Raw genomic sequence first — 22,318 nt, 5'->3', positions numbered from 1 at the left:
TAACCCGAGAGCCTTGGTTGTCTTGAAATTGGCTTAGGCTCCCCCTCTAGGCCGAGTGTTTTCTCTACCTCACATCTTAGAGGGTGGGAACCAAAGAGGGTGCGCCACTTCTGGTAGGACGGGGAGTAGCAACGCCATTGCTTTACCCTAGACCCAGGGCACCTGGTTTGGGTAGCTGAGTGAGGCCATCAACTGAGGAGGAGAAACACCCAAAGGGCCCACTGTGGTAGCTTTCCGGATCAGTGTCCCCAGAATAAAGGAGAGAACTACATACAAAGAAGACTTAGGTGTATAAACTATTTATTAACAGACAAGGTCTACAGATTTATTTCTTCTTGGACACACCAACGGTGCGGCCCCTGCGGCCTGTGGTCTTGGTGTGCTGGCCTCGGACACGAAGTCTGCAGGTGAGAAGAGAGAAAGGTCACAGGTCATACACAACATAAAGGAAACACTTGGGGGCATGAGAAACCTCCGGGAGTCTAGGGGCAGGCAGGGAGAGGAGACTCCCACCCCACTCACCCCCAGAAGTGGCGCAGCCCTCTGTGGGCCCGAATCTTCTTCAGTCGTTCCAGGTCTTCACGAAGTTTGTTATCCAGACCATTGGCCAGGACCTGGATTTGGAAGAGCAACGTTTTACCCACTGACCTCCTAGGACTAATTCTAATGGCACACCCTGCCTTTCTCTAATCTCTCCCATTTCAATACACACCTGGCTGTATTTTCCATCCTTCACATCCTTTTGTCTGTTCAAAAACCAGTCTGGGATCTTATACTGGCGTGGATTCTGCATAATGGTGATCACACGTTCTACCTGTCAAGCAGGACAAAGGTCAGATACAGATGGCCTCCCTTCCAAGGCAGGCCCAGCCCACAGCACCCCCTTCCTTGTCCTCACCTCATCCTCAGTGAGCTCTCCTGCCCTCTTGGTGAGATCGATGTCTGCTTTCCTCAACACCACATGAGCATATCTTCGCCCTACACCCTGAGGAGAGGTTTTGTAATTTGGCGTTGAGTCTGATTTTTTTTTTTTTATTGTTTGTAAGCCCCACTATTCAGCCTGCAACCACCCACTGCACTATACTTTTTTAGATACAAAGCCTAACCATTAAACAGAAAAGGTTTTATTCAGGAGCAGGTCCAAAAGAAAGCACATCTTTTCATACTGCTCAACACATACATTCATCAAGTGATGGCTCTTAAGACACTGTAGCAGCACCCAAGAATGGTACCTTCTAGTCTCTGCATTGTGGAGGACCAAAGGCTTGGCTCTCAACATGGATGCAGCAGCAAGAGTAAGGACTTTTGGGGTAACAGGGTTGATCAAGGGGTGGGATTGTGGTGCTCTGGGTCTCTAAGGGCCATAGTCCTTTGGGCAGGTCACCTCATCGCAATGATTACAGTTTTCTAAGATCACAAACTTGATGGTCTGTGCTCAGAGATGAGCAGGCCACAGGGAGCTAACCACCCAAACCAAACTCAAGAAAACTAACACACTGGTGGCATTGGGCTGGCATCAACACGGGTACTTTGCCACCCAAACTTGCACCTGAATGGTGAAGGATGGTGTGCCAGGTTGAATAGTGCCCCTCCCCTCACTCCACTGTATGTCCACCTAGAATGTGACCTTATCTGGAAAAAGGGTCATTCCAAATATACTTAGTTAAAATGAGGTTAGACCAGATTAGTGCAGGCCCTGAATCCAATGACTAGTATCCTCACAAAAAGAGAAGACGCAAAGGCCATGTAATAAGAAGAGTGACACAGCTACAAGACAAGAAATAGCAAGGACTGTTGGCAACTACCAGTAGATTGATTCCTAGAGCCTTCTGAGGGAGCTCACACCTTGATTTTGGATGTTTGGCCTCCAGAACTATAGGAATAAGTTTTCTGTTGGTTTAAGCCAAGAAGTAGCTTGTTTCAGTAGCCCAGGAAACGAAGACTTATTTCCTCTCTGTAAGAAATGACCTGGAATATCAAATTATCAGAAGATATTAAGGTCTAAGCCTCTCTCTCATTTACAGATAGGGGTGCCTGGGTGGCTCAGTTAAGCGTCCAACTTGACTTCCGGCTCAGGTCATGATCTTATAGTCTGTGGGTTCAAGCCCCGCATAGGGTTCTGCGCTGACAGGGCAGAGCCTGTTTGGCATTCTCTCTCCCTCGAAACAGATAAATGTGAAAAAAATAAAAGATTTACAGATAAAATAGTATGTCTGAGGTTTACTTTAAAATGATAGGGAAGAGTGTAGATGAAACAAGAGTTCATATTTTTAGACGATATTCATAGGGGCTAGTAATTTTCTGCCCTCTACTTTTCAATGTTAAAATTTTTCCATCATCAAGTTAAAAAGTTGCTGTTAAGCTAAAATTTTTGAAAGCCCTGTTTGCAGACTGATACAAACTCGCCAACTTCCTAAGTTAGGACCCTAGATACCCCTTTCTCAGCCAAGGAGACCACCTCTGTTTTCTCCATCCAGAAGAGTATACTCAGGGGACCATCACTCATTATTTGTAGCCCAATGGCCTAGACCATATAATAGAAGAGTTGGCACCAAATTAATATTACTCTCAGAAAGTATTTAATGCGGTGTTACTCATGGGACAGGACCTGAATTCTTCAAACATGGCCAGTGGGTTACTTCCCAGGTTTCCAAGTAACCCACAGATGGCAGTATCACCCTGATTTAGAGGAAAGGTAGAAAACCAGCCAACCTTAAATAGACACAGCAAAAGTCTTCAAGTGGAAACAAAACAATTAGGAAAGGATCGTTGGTATACAATAATCTTATAAGGTCTGTATTATTTCTCAATATCCTCTTCTGCTTGAGTCAGTTTCCATTCTTCATCCTTCCCCATCCAATTAATCTTACCATCTTTTTTTTTTTTGAGGAATCCCTCCTCATACCCAGCCTCCACTTTCTTCCAGTTTCTAATTATTAACCCCCCCCCCCCGGTTTTGGATCCTTAGAAAAGACCCTCTCCAAGCTTTAGTTCTCTCACCAAAGAGCTAGGTGCATTCGCTGGCTCTCCACACAATTAGCAAAAACCTCTGTATCATCTAGCTCTAGGAATAACCTTTCCCAGTGGTAAGCAAAGTGTAATAAGAGACTTATTACAAAACTCACAAATTACCTTTAAGTCCTTTGGTTAAATTGTTAAGTGGACTACAAACACATGTTTAATGAAAGTAAATACAAAACCAGTTAATTTCAAAGAGGCAGAGAGAAAGGGATTAACACAAGCATTCCATTAGCCATCACCATCTTTTATACAGGCACATCTCATTTCATTGCACTGTGCAGATATTGTGGTTTTTGTTCTTTTACACAATGCAGGCTTATGGCAAATTCTGTGTCAAACGAATCTATCAGTGTCATTTTCCTAAAAGCATTGTGCTGGTGTCACATTTTGGTAATTCTCACAATATTTCACTTTTTAGTTAAATATTATAGTCATTATAGTGATCTGTGATTACGACTCCTTGAAAACTCATGATTAGCATTTCTTCCAGCAATAAAGTATCTTTAAATCAAGGTACACACATTTTTTTAGACATAATCCTACACACTTAATATTGACTACAGTGTAAATATAACTTGCATATGCAACAAGAAACCAAAAGATTCATTTGACTCACTTTATTGCCTGGAACTGAGCCCGCCATATACATCTCTATGCTGTGCCTGTCTGTATTCACTATCCCATTTTAGCCTCATACCAACGCTTGAAAAAGGTACTATATTTTACACTATCTTACTAGTTTCACATAATAACCAAAGAAAGCAATCTTTTTACACACCGTTTAAGAAAAAATGAAAGCTGTGCTTCCTGCAGTATAACATGAAAAAGCAAAGGAATTTGATCTGATGAATCAAAGCTAGGATATACAATTCTAAATTAACAAGTTATTTTATATTTGTCTCCTTTAAATTTTTTGAATCCAGGCTACAGTATTCTGGATCCATTCCCTAACACTGCATAAATACACCAATTATGCACCAGAAGCAGGGGATTGTGAGCAAGACAGGGACTATACCCGCCCCCACGATGTCCACAGAAGGGGAGAAAACACACTCAGCCATTCCACAATTATACGTACGGGCCAAAAAATACAAAAGAATAATGTCTCCATCTGGAAGGCCAGTTCATCAGGTTGGTGAAGGGAATCATCCAAGCCTGTGCTCCCTGACCTAATTCACAGAATGAACCAAACACTTGTTCCCATCAACAGAAACAGGAAATGCGTTTCATTCACCTCTGGCATCAGAGTTAAACAACCTGCTCATGATGTAGTGACACCCTCCTACTTCCCAACTATTGGTTTCTTCATGCGGGAATCTGTTGGCATTTCTATGTACCCCCCCTATGTGCAATTATACAATTTCTAGGGTGTATGTATTCCCACAGTGATGGCTGCTGTTATGATGCACTCCCGTAGGAATCAGAAACCAAATTTAGAACAAACCTCACAAGAGGATCATGGCTGATGGTCCAGTAAAATTTTAGTGAATTCTGGTAGACAAGGGAACCCACTCCCTTTCCCCTAAAAGTATCTTGGCTTCTACTCAGACTGTTCTCTGGCTTTCTCTACTTACCTTTTGGGGTAAATGTGGCGAGGGATTAGGGGAATTAATCACTCTTTTAACCATTCTTTTGTTTTTACCCAGCTAGTTGGGACGTGTGTTTCTTCAACCCTGCCTCACTTACAGCTGTCTTAACCTAAGTATCATTTTCAGTCTCCATTCCTTACCCTACTTTACCTTAATTGCAGTGATGGCAAAGGCTATCTTCCGCCGCCCATCGATATTGGTGTTGAGTACTCGCAAAATGTGCTGGAACTTCTCAGGGATTACTAGAGACTGACAGAGATTGGGGGAGAAACCAGACATCATGAATGAACTACCATCAAACAGTAACGTTAAGCTTGTCACACAGAGAGCAACGACCCCCCCCCCCCTTCAGTTTTCTCACAACAAACTCTCCTCAGTGCTGCAGACAACAGGACATGAAGTGTTCAGGCCCAGAAAAACGCAACCTTTAGGAGGGGGCAGGTCTTCTGCCCGTTCCCAAAAGTACACTCTGAGTGGCACACACTGGAGGTCCCCATTCACGCCCAACCTTTTCGCCGTTTTCGAGCGCTCTGGGAGGAACTCTTCCTTTGGCCCACTCCCCAGATGTCTTTAGTTATTCCTCCCCGGGGGGTGCCATCCAAAGACTCACACAGAAAGTTACGAACCCGGAGAATAGGCCGTTTCCGGCCTCCTAATAGCAGACTTTCTGTGTCCCAGTTCCGATGTCGCCAGATCCCGCCACTAACCCCAAGCTTACCATGGCGGCGGCCCCAGCGGCGGCGTGTAGGCCTCCTGTGGAAGAGAGAACGGAAGTGACGTCGTACCCTTATATAGCTACCAGACGGAAGAGGCGGAGCTATCTTGCCGGAGCGCTTCAGGAAATTGTGCCAGAGCCTAGTCGACTTCTGGGAGTCGCCATTGATGGCTACAACTTCCGGTGCTGCCTCCCTTTACGATTCGTAAAGTTCTTTGGTGTGAGAGCGGCAAAGGTTCCGGGATGGGATAGTGCTTAAGACTTGCAATTCCCATTTTCAGTTGGGTGAAGTGGTTAGGGCTGAAGAGGGAAGGTTGGAGTCAAACAACTTAATTCAAATATCTGGGAACGATTTCGCGCTCCTCAAGACCTTCTAGAATTTGTAGTTCCACTCCAGGGACGGACTCGGCGACTGACAGCTGCCGGAAGTGAGGCTGCGCGGAATGGCCGCCGCTGCGACCATGGCGGCAGCTGCCCGAGAGCTGATGTTGCGGGCTGGGGCCTCAGATATGGAGGAGGAGGAGGGCCCGCTGGTGAGAACGCGAGGCTCTTTCTCTTACGGAGTCTTGTCCGGTCGTCTTCGAGTCAGAAAGGCCTGGGCTGGGTTTAGGCACAAGGGTGGGAGCTCGACTGCTACCGATGATGCTACCTGTTTGGCTTTCCATACCCCCTCCTTGGGACCCGACTTGAGTCTGAGCCGGAAACAGAGTGGCCAAGAGTCAATTTCCCAGAGGCACAATTTCAATTTCCAGATTTGGGGGCAGGATGGAGAAGCAGTGTAGTGTAAAGGTTAAGAACATGGCTTCTATAGTCAGATTGGGTTCCAATTCCAGTTTTGCCACTTACACGCTGTGTGTCTTGGGGCAAGTTAACCAGTCTCTCGGTCGTGCTTTATACACATATAAGGTGAACGAAATAATAAGACCTACCATATAGATTGTTGATTATTATGGTGAGATGAATGAGTATATGAAGGGTGGCACCTGGCACGCAGGTAAAAGCTGTGTGTTAGCTGACGTTTCTAGAAAGGCTGGTGCTCCCCAGAGGGATTGTTGATAGAACACTTGAGATAGCAGGAGTCTGGAAAAGCCTGCATTCAACTGTAAGTTTTGCTCTGTCCTCTGCAACTCCTGATTTTTCCCATTGGGACACCTCTACTCTCCGTGGGTTGCCTGTTTCTTTGTCGTATTCCCTACCTATAAGCCCCAAGTAGTAGATTGGGTACAGTGTGAAACTCTTGGAATTTTTTGACTCAGTACGTATGGCTCCCTAGTAAACTCCGGCCCGTCCTCCTCTCCCCTCTCCCACCATGCCATGAAGGTTTGCGGATTATCCCATTATATTTGTTCTCCCTATGTTCTTCCTGTGTCCTTTCCCATTAACTTGTCCCTCTCCAGGGGGGTGGTCCTGGTCTTCAGGAGCCATTGCAACTTGGAGAGTTGGACATCTCCTCTGATGAATTCATCCTGGATGAAGTGGATGGTAAGTGATAGAGGTGGATGCAGACTGCTTATGAGGATCTGAGAGGCAAGGGGGCTGGAAATAATAAGGCTGGGATTGGTGGACAGATGTTCAGTTGGGGGAGGGAGCTGTGGAGCTGGACCCTTACGATAAACTTCTATTTCCAGTTCACATTCAGGCAAATCTGGAGGATGAATTAGTAAAGGAAGCTCTTAAAACGGTGAGGCTTTCGGCTATACTGATCTGCCCCTCCACTTACCTTCCCTTCAAATAATTAAAAAAGGAAACAGTCTCTTGGACTTATAATGTTACCCTGGTGTCTTATTTTCTAGTCCTGTGTTGTTTCTGTCCCAGTGTCCCTTCACTGTGACTTTCTCCTAAGCTGCCATGTTTCTGTTCTCCCAGGGCGTGGATCTCCGACACTATTCAAAGCAGGTTGAGCTGGAGCTACAGCAGATTGAGCAGAAATCCATTCGGGATTGTATCCTCCAGTAGAGAAAAAGGGTGATGTTATTAAAATAGGGATTTTGTGGAGTATGGTGCAGGCAGCCTGGGGTGGGGGTGGGGGCTGACATCTTCTCTCTGAAGTTTCTGTCATCTCAGGGAGAAACTGGAGAGGTCCTGCAGGTCTGAGAATCTCCAACTTTATGGTGAGGCCCCTTGACTTTTTGCGGGTCAGATATCCAAGAGAGTGAGAACATAGCATCTCTGCACAACCAGATTACAGCCTGCGATGCTGTTCTTGAGGTTAGTAACTATGACCTGTGATCCCTAATAACCCTGAACCAGATCATGGTGTCTGGTGCCATTCTTTAGGTCATCAGCCTCAGATGGGGATAGTTAGATTCATTTTCGGGATGACCTCAGCAGCCTTTCTTGTTGTTACTGCCATAACTAATGTTGCTTGCCAGTGACCTTTGGGGTGCTTTTTACCTCATCACCTGCTACCCTCATGGACTGACACCAAAGACTTCAATAAACTTAGGTGGCCCATTTGTCCCCTACCTACCCTGTGGTGCTCCAGCAACATCTCTGTCCTCCCCCCAGCGCATGGAGCAGATGTTGGGAGCTTTTCAGAGTGACCTCAGCTCTATCAGCTCTGAGATCCGGACACTGCAGGAACAGTCAGGAGCCATGAACATTCGGCTTCGAAACCGCCAGGCAGTTCGGGGGAAACTTGGGGAACTTGTCGATGGTCTGATAGTGCCCTCTGCTCTGATCACGTGAGTTGCCAGTTTGAAGAGTCACAATGTCTGTAGCAGGTAGATGGGCTGGGGTGACCTACCTTACTTATCATGTGGGTCTCCTGGCTTCATGTCATCAGGTGCCTTCCAGAAACTGTTGGGTGGGTTGACAGCCCTTTCAATCTTGATGCATGCGTTAGGCATCCAATATTAGGAATCATTCAGGGTCAGGCATGTAGTGAGCAGTTTCAAGGCTTATGGGCATGGGAGCAGGGGGAGAGGTTCCAGGAACAGAAAACTTTGTACATGTATCCTGACTACATGATACAGTATGAGAAGGGAGAGGAGACGGTGGATATAAGGGATACGGTTTGGGGTCTAGGGATATCTGGGTCTCCCTCCTAACCCCTTCAACCCATCCCTGCTACCCAGGGCAATTCTGGAGGCCCCAGTCACAGAGCCCAGGTTCCTGGAACAGCTACAGGAACTGGATGCCAAGGCAGCTGCAGTCCGAGAGCAGGAGGCTAGAGGCACAGCGGCCTGTGCAGATGTCAGAGGCATACTCGACCGGCTCCGGGTCAAGGTGAGAGATGGGGATGATAGCCCAGAGATGATAATACTCTTCCTGACACCTTCAACTTAGATTTCCCTGGCAGCGCTCATTGTAGCTTGTCCCCAAAACTTCACCCTACCTTTACCTGGCAGAGCTCATCCTCACGTCTCTGGGTTCCCCTGAAAATTTAAAGAAACACTGAAGAGGTATTCTCTACCCTTCATCCTCCAATATTTAACATTTGGTACTTCCCCCACCACTTCCTGAACAGTAATAAGGTTGCAGCTTCATGCCCTGTGTTTGGTCCCCCGTGTCTAGGCAGTGACGAAGATCCGAGAATTCATCCTGCAGAAGATTTATTCCTTCAGAAAACCAATGACCAACTATCAGATCCCCCAGACGGCACTGCTGAAATACAGGTCACCACCTGAAGGAAGGGCTCGGGATGGCCTCTGAAGTGTTGAGCAGCCTATTGTAGTGTCTGCTTTCTTGGGGAGGCAGGGATACTGACTCATCCCTGGCTCCTCCAGGTTCTTCTATCAGTTTCTACTAGGCAATGAACGAGCAACAGCAAAGGAGATCAGGGATGAATATGTGGAAACACTGAGCAAGATCTACCTGTCTTATTATCGCTCTTACCTGGGGCGGCTCATGAAGGTGCAGGTGAGGCCAGGGAGAGAGGCATTCCTAGAAACGTGGGCTGGGAAGAGGGACCACCTCTGGGCAAGGCTGGACAGTGGGCAAAAACTTTTTATCACTGTAGGAAGAGATGGTTACCAGTTCTCTTTTCTCTTTTTTCTAGTACGAGGAAGTGGCTGAGAAGGATGATCTAATGGGCGTGGAAGACACAGCAAAGAAAGATATCCTAGACCTGAGGAACCCACATACTAGCCCTTGACAGGGAGGGTGCTTCCAGCTCAGCCTCAAAGGCATTGCTTCTTGCCTTTTTCTTTGTAACCAAAACCTTTGAGAATGTGATGAAGGCTATGGCCTTCCTCCCCAGAAAAAGGCACACATCATTTTGACACATGGTTTTGCATCTGGTATCAGGGAGGATAGAAGCTCTCTGAAGCCCATTCACAAGTATCAGGTAGAGTGAGGTCCTGGTACTGGGAAGGAGGGACATTTAGGCTGTGTCTAGCTGCCTCCGGTCCCTGAAGGCAGTGGGTCTCTGAGTCTCACAGTTGTGATCTTATTATTTTCCCTGACCCTTCACGATTCTTCTCGAAGCCTTCCCTCCGCAGCAGGAACACCATCTTCACCCTGGGGACTCGTGGCTCTGTCATCTCCCCCACTGAACTGGAGGCCCCCATCCTGGTGCCCCACACTGCACAGCGGGGAGAACAGAGGGTAGGAGAAGGAACAAGAGTCTGTCGCGAGGGGACGCTGAGCCTTGAGGGGGGGGGAGGCCAGACTGGGCAAAGCCACCCATGCTGTAGGTCCCTGTATCAATTTCCTTAGAACTGGGAGTGGCCTTCTCAGGTCACCTGAGTGTTTGGTGATGCGAGGAGGGTTAAGACTGTTGACTTTGGGGCATATAGAGGGAGAGACTGGCTGAGGGGCGTGACATGTCATGAGGCAGGTTGTGGAGGTGAATGCAGGCATAAAAATGGCAGGTGGGGGGTAGGTTCTTCTCTTGTGCCCCTTGTCCCCCCTCCTCCTTTCAGTACATATTCAGGTTGCTCTTTCTCAGTCTGCACTTGGGTCAGATGGGAAGGGCCTCCTGAGCTCTCATTACCCAGGCTCGCTGGTTTTCCAGCTCTGTCTCTGGGGAGTCAGTGTTGGGATCCATCCCTTCTGTTTCTCTTCTTTACCCCTCCCATCCTAGTATCCATTCGAGGCCCTCTTCCGCAGCCAGCACTACGCCCTCCTAGACAATTCCTGCCGCGAATATCTTTTCATCTGTGAATTCTTTGTTGTGTCTGGCTCGGCTGCGCACGAGCTCTTCAATGCTGTCATGGGCCGTACACTCAGCATGACCCTGGTGAGATCCCCAGCTCCTGTGCCCTTAGACCTCTTTGTCCTCAGTCCTCTTTAACACCCTAGTGGAGTCCTAGCTGTGGTGGTACTGAAACCAGGATTCCCTTATTCTAAAATGTCTAAACCTCATACTCGCAGAGTATATGAAACCCTCAAAGCTTGGGGTCCTGAGGTTACCCCTACTACTGACCCACACTCAGGCAGTAACATCTGAAAACAGAGGGGCCCCCGAAATAGTGCTCAGCCCTGAATTCTGCTGTGATGGGCTTGTGATCATAGATCCTGATGGGCAAGGCAGCAGGACCATGTGAGTGGCCAGTGGACAGGGAAGAAGGAGGGAGTATTTCCTGAGAGATCACACCTCTCCCTCCCTTCCTTCCAGTGCCACCTCCCCAGAGGAGCACATGCATTTGTCCATAGCCGCTGGGAATGACACAGTAACGTTCTTTTCCAATCTTCTGTTTGTCCCTGAATCATAGAAACACCTGGAGTCCTACCTCACTGACTGCTACGATGCCATTGCTGTGTTTCTCTGTATCCACATTGTTCTCCGATTCCGCAACATTGCAGCGAAGAGGGATGTTCCTGCCCTGGACAGGTCACTGAGTTCTGGTCCTTGATGCCCACTGCCCTTGAACCCATAGTCTTACATGACCCTGCCCTGACCTTTGGACTGCTACTGACCTGATACCTGATTCTTACTCCCATTCATCTGCCTGGAGATAGTACTGCTTTCTGATTCACTTTTCATACCAGTCCTGCTTCCACCAGCCATCAGCTGTTAATTGGGTTCCCCCCACAGAAACTCTTCCCCTGCCCCCCCCCATTTGTTACTGACTTCTTAAGTTTTTATTTTAATTCCAGTTAGCTAACATATAGCATTCTATTAGTGTCAGGTGCACAATATAGTCATTCAACAATTCCATACATGACCCACTGCTCCTCACGACCCCCTGTTTCTTGCCAGCTGATCTCTGATTCTGATTAAGCCTGCAGGTACTGGGAGCAGGTGCTTGCCTTGCTCTGGCCACGGTTTGAGCTGATCCTGGAGATGAACGTCCAGAGTGTCCGAAGCACTGACCCTCAGCGCCTTGGGGGGCTGGATACTCGGCCCCACTATGTAAGACAGGACAAGGGTAACAAAGGGGTTCTGAAAGGCAGGGCTCTTAGCTTCACTGTGGGGTTGGCCAGGTGTCCAGTTGTGTTGTGGGCCTGGCTGGATATTTGGGCACACTGTGTGAGGGGGCAGTGTAGGAGTGCGCGTGAACTCAGGGTGAGCTGGGCACTGTTGGTTAGAGGGATGGGAGGTAGGAGTCATAAAGGTTAATTGGCCAGCTCCCAGGGACTTGGGCAGGGGGTTGGTGTGAGTTTTCTTCCTACTTTGTCTCCCCAAGATCACACGCCGATATGCAGAATTCTCCTCTGCTCTTGTCAGCATCAATCAGACAATTCCCAATGAGCGGACGATGCAGCTGCTGGGACAGCTACAGGTGAGGGTGGGCAGGACGGACTTCCCAGCAGCCCAGCTGCCACAGCCACCTGAGTGTGAGGAGGGCCGTGCGCCCTTGCCTCCACTTGTGTCACCTCCTTCTTCTGACTTTTCCAGGTGGAAGTGGAGAATTTTGTCCTCCGGGTGGCAGCTGAGTTCTCCTCAAGGAAGGAGCAGCTGGTGTTCCTGATCAACAACTACGACATGATGCTGGGTGTGCTGATGGTACAGACACTGCTTCTCCCTTCCTCCCCACCCGGAGAGTTTGGCTTCCCCTACTGCTCTGTTAGCTCCCTGAGGACAGACATGATGTTGGTTTTGTTCCATGTTTTATTCTTGGCGTCTGGCACAGTGCCTGGCCAAGTACAGTAAATGCGGAAGGAAGGGGATATCCTGAAGTGGAGGGCTGCTTCTCCCCACACTTGAGATTTCCCTTTGTCGTCCCTTAGGAGCGGGCTGCAGATGACAGCAAAGAGGTTGAGAGTTTCCAGCAGCTGCTCAATGCTCGGACACAGGTAGGGGTGTGGGGAAGAAGAAAGGATGGGCTTGTGTGCTGTTTTCAGTTCTATGTGTGTGTCTGTGTGTGTCTGTGTGTGGGTGTGGCAGTTAAAGGATTTTAGGTACACAGACTTGCAACTATTGGTCAGCTTTATTTTCTTTTGTATTTTTTTTTTATGATATACGTGCTCCTGAAGCCACTACATGCCTTGGCAATAACCAGCATCAAACACTGAATTCTTCCTCACTCCATTTCCTCACTTCTCAGGGTCTCCCCTTGACCTATATGTTGTGTTTACCATGTTCTTGCTTTTAAAAATACATAACAGAAAGAAAAAAAATGTATATATATACGTATATACACACACACACACACATATATATATATGTATGTATGTATGGTAAGGCAATAATTATTTAGTTTTGTTTTTTTAAAGTTTTTGTTTTTTATTTATTTTCTTTTTTGAAGTTGTCTCTACACCCAGTGTGGGGCTCAAACTCACAACCTGACACTGAGCCACCCAGGAGCCCCTGTGTATTTCTTTTCGATTTATAAAAGTTTTTTTGTATTAATTTTATTTATGAAACCAATGTTTTGATCATATAGTTTGTAGATATTTTTCGGTGTTTTATCTTTTTATTTTTTTTTATGTTGTCTTAAGATGGACATCTTAATTGTCCATCTTAATTGTCTTAATTGTCTTAAAATTAATCTTAATATGATTGACTTTACTGATCTTTATTTTTCTGTCTTGTTAGAAATGTTGGGGCGCCTGGGTGGCTCAGTCGTTTAAGCGTCCAACTCTTGATCTCAGCTCAGGTCTTGATCTCGGGGTCATGAGTCAAGCCCCACATTGGGCTCTGTGCTGGGTGTGAAGCCTACTTAAAAAAAAAAAAAAAGAAATCTTACATTATCCCAGGGTCAGAAAAACATTATACTACATTTTCCTGTTAATGTAGAATTTTGGTTTTTACGTTTAAGCCCTAAATTTACCTGGAATTGATTTTGTGTATGATGTGAGGTAGGAATCTAATTTAATATTTTATGTATAGAAAATGATGGAACCAGAACTATAGAAAATCCCTTTCTTTCTCCATACACAGTGTGCTTCTGTCAGATAGCAAAATGTGTCTTTGTCTCTGTTCTTTTTTTTTTTTTTATGTTTATTATTTTGAGAGAGAGAAAGCAGAGAAGGGGCAGAGAGAGAATCCCACGCAGGTTCTGCACTGTCAGCACAGAGCCCAGCACGGGGCTTGATCTCACAAATCATGAGATCGTGACCTGAGCCCAAACCAAGAGTCTGCCGCTTAACTGACTTGTGCCATCCAGGCACCCCTTGCCTGTCTATTCTATTCCATTGATCAATTTGTCTAACCTGCAATGCAGTTTTAATTATTGTGCTTTGTAACGATGGAAACATGCTCTATGATTATGCAAATATTATGCTATATTATTACACAAATTCTACCTTTTTTAGGAGTATGTTGAGTAGTGTTGACCTCTTGAGTTTTCATATAAATTTTACAGTCAGCTTGTAAATTTTGACATTTAAAAAAGTCCGTTAAGCATTTTGATTGGAATTGCACTGATCAATTTGAATCAGTTTGGAAGAATTGATAGTTATGGTATTGAAACGTCTTATCCATAAACATGCGCTCCCCATTTTTAAGGATATTCTTTAATGTCTTTTTTTTTTTTAACTTTTTGTTTTTAGTGTTTATTTATTTTGAGAGACAGAGAGAGACAGCAAGCAAGGGAGGGGCAGAGAGAAAGGAGAGAGAGAATTCCAAGCTGGCTCCAAGCTGCTAGTGCAGAGCCCATTGCAGGGCTTGATCTCACAAACTGTGAGACCATGACCTGCACCAAAATCAAGAGTTGGACGCTCAACCAACTGAGCCACCCAGGCGCCCCTGTCTTTAATGTCTTTTCATAACCTTTTATAATTTTCTTTAAAATTTTTTTTTTTTTCAACGTTTATTTATTTTTTGGGACAGAGAGAGACAGAGCATGAACGGGGGAGGGGCAGAGAGAGAGGGAGACACAGAATCGGAAACAGGCTCCAGGCTCTGAGCCATCAGCCCAGAGCCTGACGCGGGGCTCGAACTCACGGACCGCGAGATCGTGACCTGGCTGAAGTCGGACGCTTAACCGACTGCGCCACCCAGGCGCCCCAACCTTTTATAATTTTCAACACAAAGACATTGCAGATCTTTTGTTAGTTATTCCTAGGTAGGTGTAATATATAGATTTCATCCTACCAGGAGTAAATAAATCCTCTCTAATTCTCTGTGTTTAATTTCTTACATCTTTGATCTTTTACTGTTCTGGCTAGGACCTCTCTGACAATGTTGAACAATTGAATAGTGTGCAATAGTGAGAACCCCTGTCCTGTTCCTGATTTTAAAAGGAATGCTTTCATCACTTTCCCATTAGGAATAATGCTGCTGTGTTTTTGTAAATGCCCTTTATCAGGTTAAGAAAATTCCTTTCAATCCCTAGTGTACTGGGAGTTGTTACTGTAGTTATTCCTATTAGGAATAAACCCACATTCAGGAATAATTACTAGGAGTACTAGGAATAATTGCTAACTTTTTTCCTTTCAAATTGTTCAGACTTCCTGATCTATTCTTTTAGAATTTTCCTTTTAAATAAACTTGTTACTTGAATATTATCATTTTTAAAAGAAATTTTCTTGTTGTTTGAATTGCCATGTAGAAATGCTCTTGAGGGTGCCTGGGTGGCTCAGTTGGGTAAGTGTCACACTCTTTTTTTTAATGTTTATTTATTTTTGAGAGAGAGACAGAGCACGAGCAGGGGAGGGGCAGAGAGAGAGGGAGACACAGAATCCAAAGCAGGCTCCAGGCTTTCAGCTGTCAGCACAGAGCCCGACGCAGGGCTGGATCTCACGAACCTCCAGATCATGACTTGAGCCGAGGTCAGACGCTTAACCGACTGAGCCACCCAGGTGCCCCAAGTGTCTGACTCTTGATTTCGGCTCACGTGATCTCCTGGTTTGTGGGCTGGAGCCTCACATGGAGCTCTGTGCTGACAGTGTGGAGCCTGTTTGGGATGCTCTCTCTCACTCTGTCCCTCCCCTGCTCACGTGCGCATGCTCTCTCTCTAAACAGACAAATAAATAAATAAACTTAAAAATGTATTTAAACAAAAAAGAAATGCTATTGATTTTTGTGTATCAACCATATACAAAGCCACCTCCTTAACTTTTTATTTCTAAACATTTCTGGAGGTAGTGTGTGCATGTTTCTATGTAGATATGACAGTTTTAGTTATTCCTTTCTAATCCTTATGTCTTTAATTTCTTATGTCTTTATTCTCCTCCTGTACTGGCTAGTACTTCCACACAAATCTGAATAGTTGAGTAGAAGTGATGACAGTGAGAACCCTTATCTTTTCTTAGTTTTAAAAGGAATGTTTTCATCATTTCCCCATTAAGGGTAACATTGCTGTAGGCTTTTTATAGTTACCCTTTCTCAGGTTGAGAAAATTCCTTTCAATCCCTAGCATGCCAAGAGTTATTATCATTACTAGTTTTTCATTACCTGTCAATAATTACTTCATTTTTAAAAATTCAAGCATAATTAACATACAGTGTTATATTAGTTTCAGGTGTACAATATAATGATTCAATACATGTCTCAGTGCTCATCAAGATAAGTGTACTTTGAACTTCCTTAATCTATTTCACCCTTCCCCCTACTCTCCATCCCTCTGGCAACCACGTTTGTTCTCTGTGTCTAAGAGTCTACTTTTTGGTTTGTCTCTTTTTTTGACTTTGTTTTGTTTCTTAAGTTCCACATATGTGTGAAATCACATACGGTATTTGCCTTTTTCTGACTGACTTATTTCAGCTAGCATTATACATTCAGGGTCCTTCCATGTTATTGCAAATGGCAGGATTTCATTCGTTTTTATGGCTGATATTCCATTGTATATTCCTTGTCCTTTCATCTGTTGATGGACACTTTGGTTATTTCCATATCTTGGCTGTTGTAAATAAGGCTGCGATAAATATAGGGGTGCATATTATCTTTTCAAATTAGTGTTTTTGTTTTCTTTGGGTAAATACCCAGTAGTGGAATTACTGGATCATATGGTAATTCTATTTTTAATTTTTTGAGGACCCTCCATACTGTTTTCCACAGTGGCTGCACCAGTTTGCATTTCTACCAACAGTGCACGAGGGTTCATTTTTCTCTACATCCTCACCAACACTTTGGTGTTTAATTTACAGTAGGCCAGAAGTTACTGTTTATTAAAAGCATGAATGGGTGTTGAATTTTTAATCAAGAATGTATGCTTTTTCTGCAGTGGTTGAGGTAATTACGTGGTTTTTCTTCTTTATCAGTTTTATGGTTTATGACATTTGTAGACTTTAGAATGTTAAACCTTGCCAGAGGCTTCTGGGTGGCTTGGTTGGTTAAGTGTCCAACTTCAGCTCAGGTCATAAATCTCACAGTTCGTGAGTTCAAACCCCATGTCGGACTCTGTGCTGACAGCTCAGAACCTGGAGCCTGCCTTGGATCTGTGTCTCCCTCTCTCTCTGCCCCTCCACCACTCATGCTCATGCTCTCTCTCTCTCTCTCTCTCTCTCTCTCTCTCTCTCTCTCCCTCAAAAATAAATAAACATTAAAAAAAAACTTAAGAAAAAAAAAAAGAAAAGAATGTTAAGGGCACCTGAGTGGCTCAGTTGGTTAAGCGTCCAACTTCAGCTCAGGTCATGATCTCGCAGTTTGTGAGTTTGAGCCCCACATCGGGCTCTGTGCTGACAGCTTGGAGCCTGGAGCCTGCTTCGGATTCTGTGTCTCCCCCCTCTCTCTGCCCCTCCCCTGTTTGTGTTCTGTCTCTCAAAAATAAATAAATGTTAAAAAATTAAAAAAAAAAAACAAGAATGTTAAACCATTCTGGATTTGATCTAATTCATTTAGAATTTTTGTTTCTTTGTCCATAGGTGATACTGGCCATTGATTTTCTTTCCTTGTACTGTCTTTGTATGGTTTTGGTACCAGAGTCATACTGGATTCGGAGGAGGAGGTAGAAAGGAAATATGCCTTCTTTCTTTCTATTCTGAAAGAGTTTAAGGTTGAAATGATCTCTTCCTTGAAAGTTTCATAGAACTTGCCAACAAAAGCATTTCTGAAGATTTAAAACAATGAAATTCCCTCAAAGTACCGCTTTTATTGAATTCTGTAGGTTTGAATATGTAGCATTTTTGAAATAAGGCAGTTCTAAGAATTTTAATATTTCAATTATTTCTTCTTTAGATCCATGAGATTTTTGGAGGAGTATTTTAAAATTTCCAAAACTGGTTTTCTTATTTATCAAAGGTTTTTTTTTTTTTTTTTTTTTTTTTTAATTAATGTCTAACTTAATTACATTGTGGGTAGAGAATGTGGGGTTTTTTTGGTACTGAGTTTTGGAAATTTGTTTAGATTCACTTGTGGCCTAGTACATGATCAACTTTTATAAATGCTCCATGCATGGTTGAGAAGGATGTGTATTCTGTAATTGCTCAGTGTGGAGATCCAAGCTTTTTAATTGTATTGTTCAAATTATCTACATCTTTAATGATTTTTTTTTGTGTGTGTACTTATCAGTAGTTGAAAGAGATGCTTTGAAATTTGTAGACTTGTCACTTTTTTACTGTAGTTCTATCAAATTTTGCTTTACGTAGTTTTAGCTTATTTTATCTAAATTCTTAAAAGTTTAGAATCAGGGGGCGCCTGGGTGGCTTGGTCGGTTAAGCGTCCGACTTCGGCTCAGGTCATGATCTCACGGTCCGTGAGTTCGAGCCCCGCGTCAGGCTCCGTGCTGACAGCTCAGAGCCTGGAGCCTGCTTTGGATTCTGTGTCTTCCTCTCTCTCTGCTCCTCCCCTGTTCATGCTCTGTCTCTCTCTGTCTCAAAAAAATAAATAAACGTTAAAAAAAAAAAAAAAAAAGTTTAGAATCGGGGGGCACCTCACCAGCCCATTCCTAATCTTGTTGAGTGGTCATCTTTGTGTCTATATTTTTAGCTTCTTTGAATGTTTCATACAGAATGTACAACCACTGTGTATCTGATAGTTCTGATGTTGGCAATCTTTGCAGGTCTAAGTCCATTGCTTACTATCTATACTGATTCTTATGGTAGTTTTTCCTTTCTTATGTGTCTGATGATCTTTGAGTTGATTGCCTGATCTTATGATCAGGGGGAGTCATATGGGCCTAAAATGGGATTGAGGATATTTTTCTTTTTTCAGTAATTTTATTTTTTAATCAATTATTTTTTTGAGATAGAGAGAGGAGAGGGAACACATGAGCTGGGGAGAGGGGCAGAGGGAGAGAGAGAGAATCTTAAGCAGGCTCCACACTCAGCATGGAACCTGATGCAGGGCTTGATGCCCATGCCCCTGAGATCATGACCTGAGCCGAAATCAAGAGTCGGAAGCTCAACTGAGCCACCCAGGCACCCTGAGGATATTTTCTTTCAAGAGGATTTGTCTCTGCCTTTGTAATAGCTGAAAGACGCAATCCACTTGGATCTACATCAGTACCTCTTTGAGGTTCTCATGAGAGACCCAGGCTCTGCTTCTCCACCTGAGTGTGCCATCAGACTCCCTCTGTTTCCAGATAGCAGATTTGCTATGGCCATTTGCCTTCTGGTAGCCTTGCCTCTCCCAGCCGCCCACCCCTCTGGTTCCGGCCCTGACCCCAATTTATTATTACTCTGCTTCCAGCTCAAGTTTAGTTTTTTGGTTTTTGTTTTTGAAGAAGGGGATCCTTGGAGATTTCCCCTACCACTGAGACCAGTGGTGTCTTAAAGTATATAACTTGCTCTGGGAGTGTTCTGAGGACCCGGTCAGTCATGATCCGCAAGGAAAGGTGCTGACACCAAGGCCACTTGACCCTGTGTATATGTGTATTTCTACAGGAATTCATTGAAGAGTTGCTGTCTCCCCCTTTTGGAGGTCTGGTGGCATTTGTGAAGGAAGCGGAGGCTTTGATTGAGCGTGGACAGGCTGAGCGGCTTCGAGGGGAAGAAGGTATGAGGATGATGTGGTAGTGGTGGGTTCAGTGGTAAGGTGAGTGGAAAAGAAAAATGAGAGGGTGCAGATCCCATGAGGAGGGTAGAGTAGGAAAATGGGGTTGGATGCCGAGGAAGGCTGTGCCTGGGGGAGGACTTTGGGACAAAGATCACCCTAGCCAAGTCCTTCTCTGACACCCTCTCTCTTTCCTCCTGCCATCAGCCCGGGTTACTCAGCTGATCCGTGGCTTTGGTAGTTCCTGGAAATCATCAGTGGAGTCTCTGAGTCAGGATGTAATGCGGAGTTTCACCAACTTCAGAAATGGGACCAGTATCATCCAGGTGACTTACAACTCCCAGCCCTCATTTTGCCCCACTCTGTCACTAGTTGTTTTCCCTCTCTTTTCCCTGGGCTCGCATCATCCAAGTGACCCTTGATCGTCAACTACCAGCATGCCCAGAATCCTGGATGAGCCCTAGCCTGATTCCTAACATCATCTTTAGCACCACCCCACATGATCCTTCCATGACTTTCTCTGACCAGGGAGCTTTGACCCAACTGATCCAGCTCTATCATCGGTTCCACCGTGTGCTCTCTCAGCCCCAGCTCCGAGCTCTCCCTGCCAGGGCTGAGCTCATCAACATTCATCATCTAATGGTGGAGCTCAAGAAGCACAAGCCCAACTTCTGATGTCTCGGACCCTGGGATCCACCGGCCTTCTCCATGGACTTCTGTACCCTATCCCAGACTCTTCTTCACCTGGGGTTTCCTTTCCAGTTCTCCCTCTGCCTCCCAGGTCCTTGACATGCCTCACCCTGCCTTCATTCCCCAGACCCTGCCTTATCAGGATAAGCTGAATTTCCTTGTTTTCAGGTTCCCAGGACCACTTCCCCCTGGCCTTCCAAAACACCTTTATCATTTTCCCTATTTCATTCACCATCCTTCCCCCACACACATACACCCAAGTTTTCTTTCCCCAGTAAAACCTTCACTGCCTTGGTCTCTGGTTTACTCAACTCTTGTCACCATGTCCTGAGTCACAAAAGCCCCAGCTCTTGGAATTGGTGGCAAGGTGAAACTGCCTCCAAGTCATTGATTCCTCTCCCCTGGCCCCACCCACAGTGTTTTGTTTTTTGTAGCTTTTTTTTTTCTTTTAATATTTATTTTTGAGAGAGTGTAAGTGTGGGAGGGGCAGAGGTGGGGGGACAGAGGATCCAAGCGGGCTGTGCACTGACAGCAGCAACCCGATGCAGGGCTTGAACTCACGAACCAAGAGAACATGACTGAGCCACCCAGGTGCCCCTTTTCTATGGCTTTTTGACCTAAGATCTCAGCAACTTGAACACTAACCAATCCCCTCCTGGCTTGAGAGTTACTCCAAGGTCAGTTTGCAGAAAATAATAAATATTTAATATGATGTAACACACCTTTCCCATTTCCTTCCTCTTTCCTCCTTGGGCCTTCAAGTGGCCCCATCTCTGTTCCAGGGTCACCTTTCCTCTCAGGCTACCTCCTGGGCTTACCTCCCTTCTGATGGGTGTCCATAAGGAAGGGGTACTGGTAGTAAACTTTTTTTTTTTTTTAATTTTTTAACGTTTATTTACTTTTGATGTGGAGACAGTGCAGGCGGGGGAAGGGCAGAGAGAGAGAGGAAGACACAGAATCTGAAGCAGGCTCCAGGCTCCCAGCTGTCAACAGAGCCCGACGGGACTCGAACTCACCAACTGTGAGATCATGACCTGAGCCAAAGTTGGATGCCTAACCAACTAAACCACCCAGGCGCCCCCCCCCCCCCTCCCCAGATAATAAACTCTTAACTGCTTCAGGCCAAAGAAGTGGTGGCATTGGTTTTAGGCAGGAACTATTTCATGAGTAACCAGCCTGGTGGAGGAAGGTGGCCCCTGTTTAAGATGGCCAATGTATCAGGTGCTGGGAACATGGCTGTGTGGCCTCCGGCACTGTCCTACGGCTGCCTTGGTTCCCCACTACGGTCTCTCCTTGCATCCCTGCCCCCAAGCTGACCCTGGGACTGTCTCCTTTCCTTGAACATCAGCTTTTGAGCTCCACTGGTTCTGGCTGGCACAACCCTTGATGGAGGGCTGTAGCACCTACACCATTGAGGCAGGTGTAGGACAGGTCTGCAATGTGTCTGTCTCATCCATTTCTATGTTTGACTTGGAGCCTTCCTGCTGCTTCCCACCTATACACCTCGTTTGAACTCAGACTAGGTAGGAGAGACTCGGAGGGGCCTTCAAGTCCTAAGGGGTAAGGCACAGACAGACTAGGGGTGGGAGGGATGGTAATTGAGGATGTTTCCTCCTCCCCTATAGCCTGAGGATTCCTTCCCAGGTCCCAGCGAGTGATGGAAGGAAAATGATTTCTGCTTCCCGCTTAGGCCTTCTGGATGCGGGCCCGGCCTGCCAAGGCAGGGGCGGGGTGGGGGGTTCCTGGAAGGCGCCGCCAGAGTCTGAAGGCTGGGTCCTTAACCGCCCAGGGCGCGGGAGGTGGAGAGAGAGGTAGTAGGCGCGCGGGTTGGCCGAGTAGGAACTGTCCCGCCTGGCAGACTCTCCGGATTGGCTGTTGCGGGGTGGGGGCGTGGCGGATGGGGTGCCTTCCCTCGCTCCCGCCTTCTTTGGGTTCCGCCCCATCTCCGAGAGCCGCACTCTGATTGGAAGCCGGACATCAAAGCTGCCTCCTCACTGCTTTGAGAGCCTGGGCGCCGGAGGCTAAAGTGCGGCGGGGACGGGGTGATTTGGGGGGACTGTCGGCGGCTCCTGATTGGCCCAGATACCTCAGAGGCGGAAC

The 22,318-nt window shown here is 45.9% G+C and overlaps 2 protein-coding genes across 3 annotated transcripts; one reads left to right on the top strand and one right to left on the bottom strand.

The window, feature by feature from the left end:
- Nucleotides 1-283: 283 nt before the first annotated feature.
- RPS18 (ribosomal protein S18) lies at nucleotides 284-5,812 on the bottom strand. Of its 2 annotated transcripts, none has more exons than XM_045497902.1 (6): nucleotides 5,786-5,812; nucleotides 4,761-4,859; nucleotides 899-985; nucleotides 713-814; nucleotides 523-614; nucleotides 284-401 (listed from the first exon to the last, which is right to left on the bottom strand). In XM_045497902.1, exons 1-6 carry the CDS (start codon nucleotides 5,786-5,788, stop codon nucleotides 326-328), a joined length of 459 nt encoding a protein of 152 aa, XP_045353858.1. In that variant the 5' UTR covers nucleotides 5,789-5,812; the 3' UTR covers nucleotides 284-325. The 2 variants fall into 2 exon arrangements, with proteins under 2 accessions (XP_045353858.1, XP_045353857.1); XM_045497901.1 differs by lacking the exon at nucleotides 5,786-5,812 and adding an exon at nucleotides 5,329-5,436.
- VPS52 (VPS52 subunit of GARP complex) lies at nucleotides 5,473-20,935 on the top strand. The gene is made up of 20 exons (XM_045497893.1): nucleotides 5,473-5,858; nucleotides 6,723-6,807; nucleotides 6,954-7,006; nucleotides 7,192-7,267; nucleotides 7,466-7,533; nucleotides 7,834-8,009; nucleotides 8,403-8,553; nucleotides 8,842-8,942; nucleotides 9,054-9,186; nucleotides 9,326-9,383; nucleotides 9,740-9,873; nucleotides 10,352-10,507; nucleotides 10,983-11,101; nucleotides 11,500-11,623; nucleotides 11,898-11,993; nucleotides 12,110-12,217; nucleotides 12,442-12,507; nucleotides 19,420-19,531; nucleotides 19,736-19,854; nucleotides 20,057-20,935. Exons 1-20 carry the CDS (start codon nucleotides 5,769-5,771, stop codon nucleotides 20,201-20,203), a joined length of 2,172 nt encoding a protein of 723 aa, XP_045353849.1. The 5' UTR covers nucleotides 5,473-5,768; the 3' UTR covers nucleotides 20,204-20,935.
- Nucleotides 20,936-22,318: the final 1,383 nt, after the last annotated feature.

Source organism: Leopardus geoffroyi, chromosome B2 (assembly GCF_018350155.1).
Source record: "Leopardus geoffroyi isolate Oge1 chromosome B2, O.geoffroyi_Oge1_pat1.0, whole genome shotgun sequence".
Classification (NCBI taxonomy): domain Eukaryota; kingdom Metazoa; phylum Chordata; class Mammalia; order Carnivora; family Felidae; genus Leopardus; species Leopardus geoffroyi.
This window is presented reverse-complemented; position numbering and strand designations above follow the sequence as displayed.

Coding starts and splice junctions, on each gene's coding strand:
- VPS52 (XM_045497893.1), top strand. CDS start 5,769: ATGGCCGCCGCTGCGACCATGGCGGCAGCTGCCCGAGAGCTGATGTTG. Junction 7,007..7,191: donor TAAAGGAAGCTCTTAAAACG/GTGAGGCTTTCG, acceptor CTGTTCTCCCAG/GGCGTGGATCTCCGACACTA. Junction 9,384..9,739: donor GGAAGACACAGCAAAGAAAG/ATATCCTAGACC, acceptor CTGACCCTTCAC/GATTCTTCTCGAAGCCTTCC.
- RPS18 (XM_045497902.1), bottom strand. Junction 815..898: donor GAGAGCTCACTGAGGATGAG/GTGAGGACAAGG, acceptor CCTGCTTGACAG/GTAGAACGTGTGATCACCAT. Junction 402..522: donor GGGCTGCGCCACTTCTGGGG/GTGAGTGGGGTG, acceptor TCTCACCTGCAG/ACTTCGTGTCCGAGGCCAGC.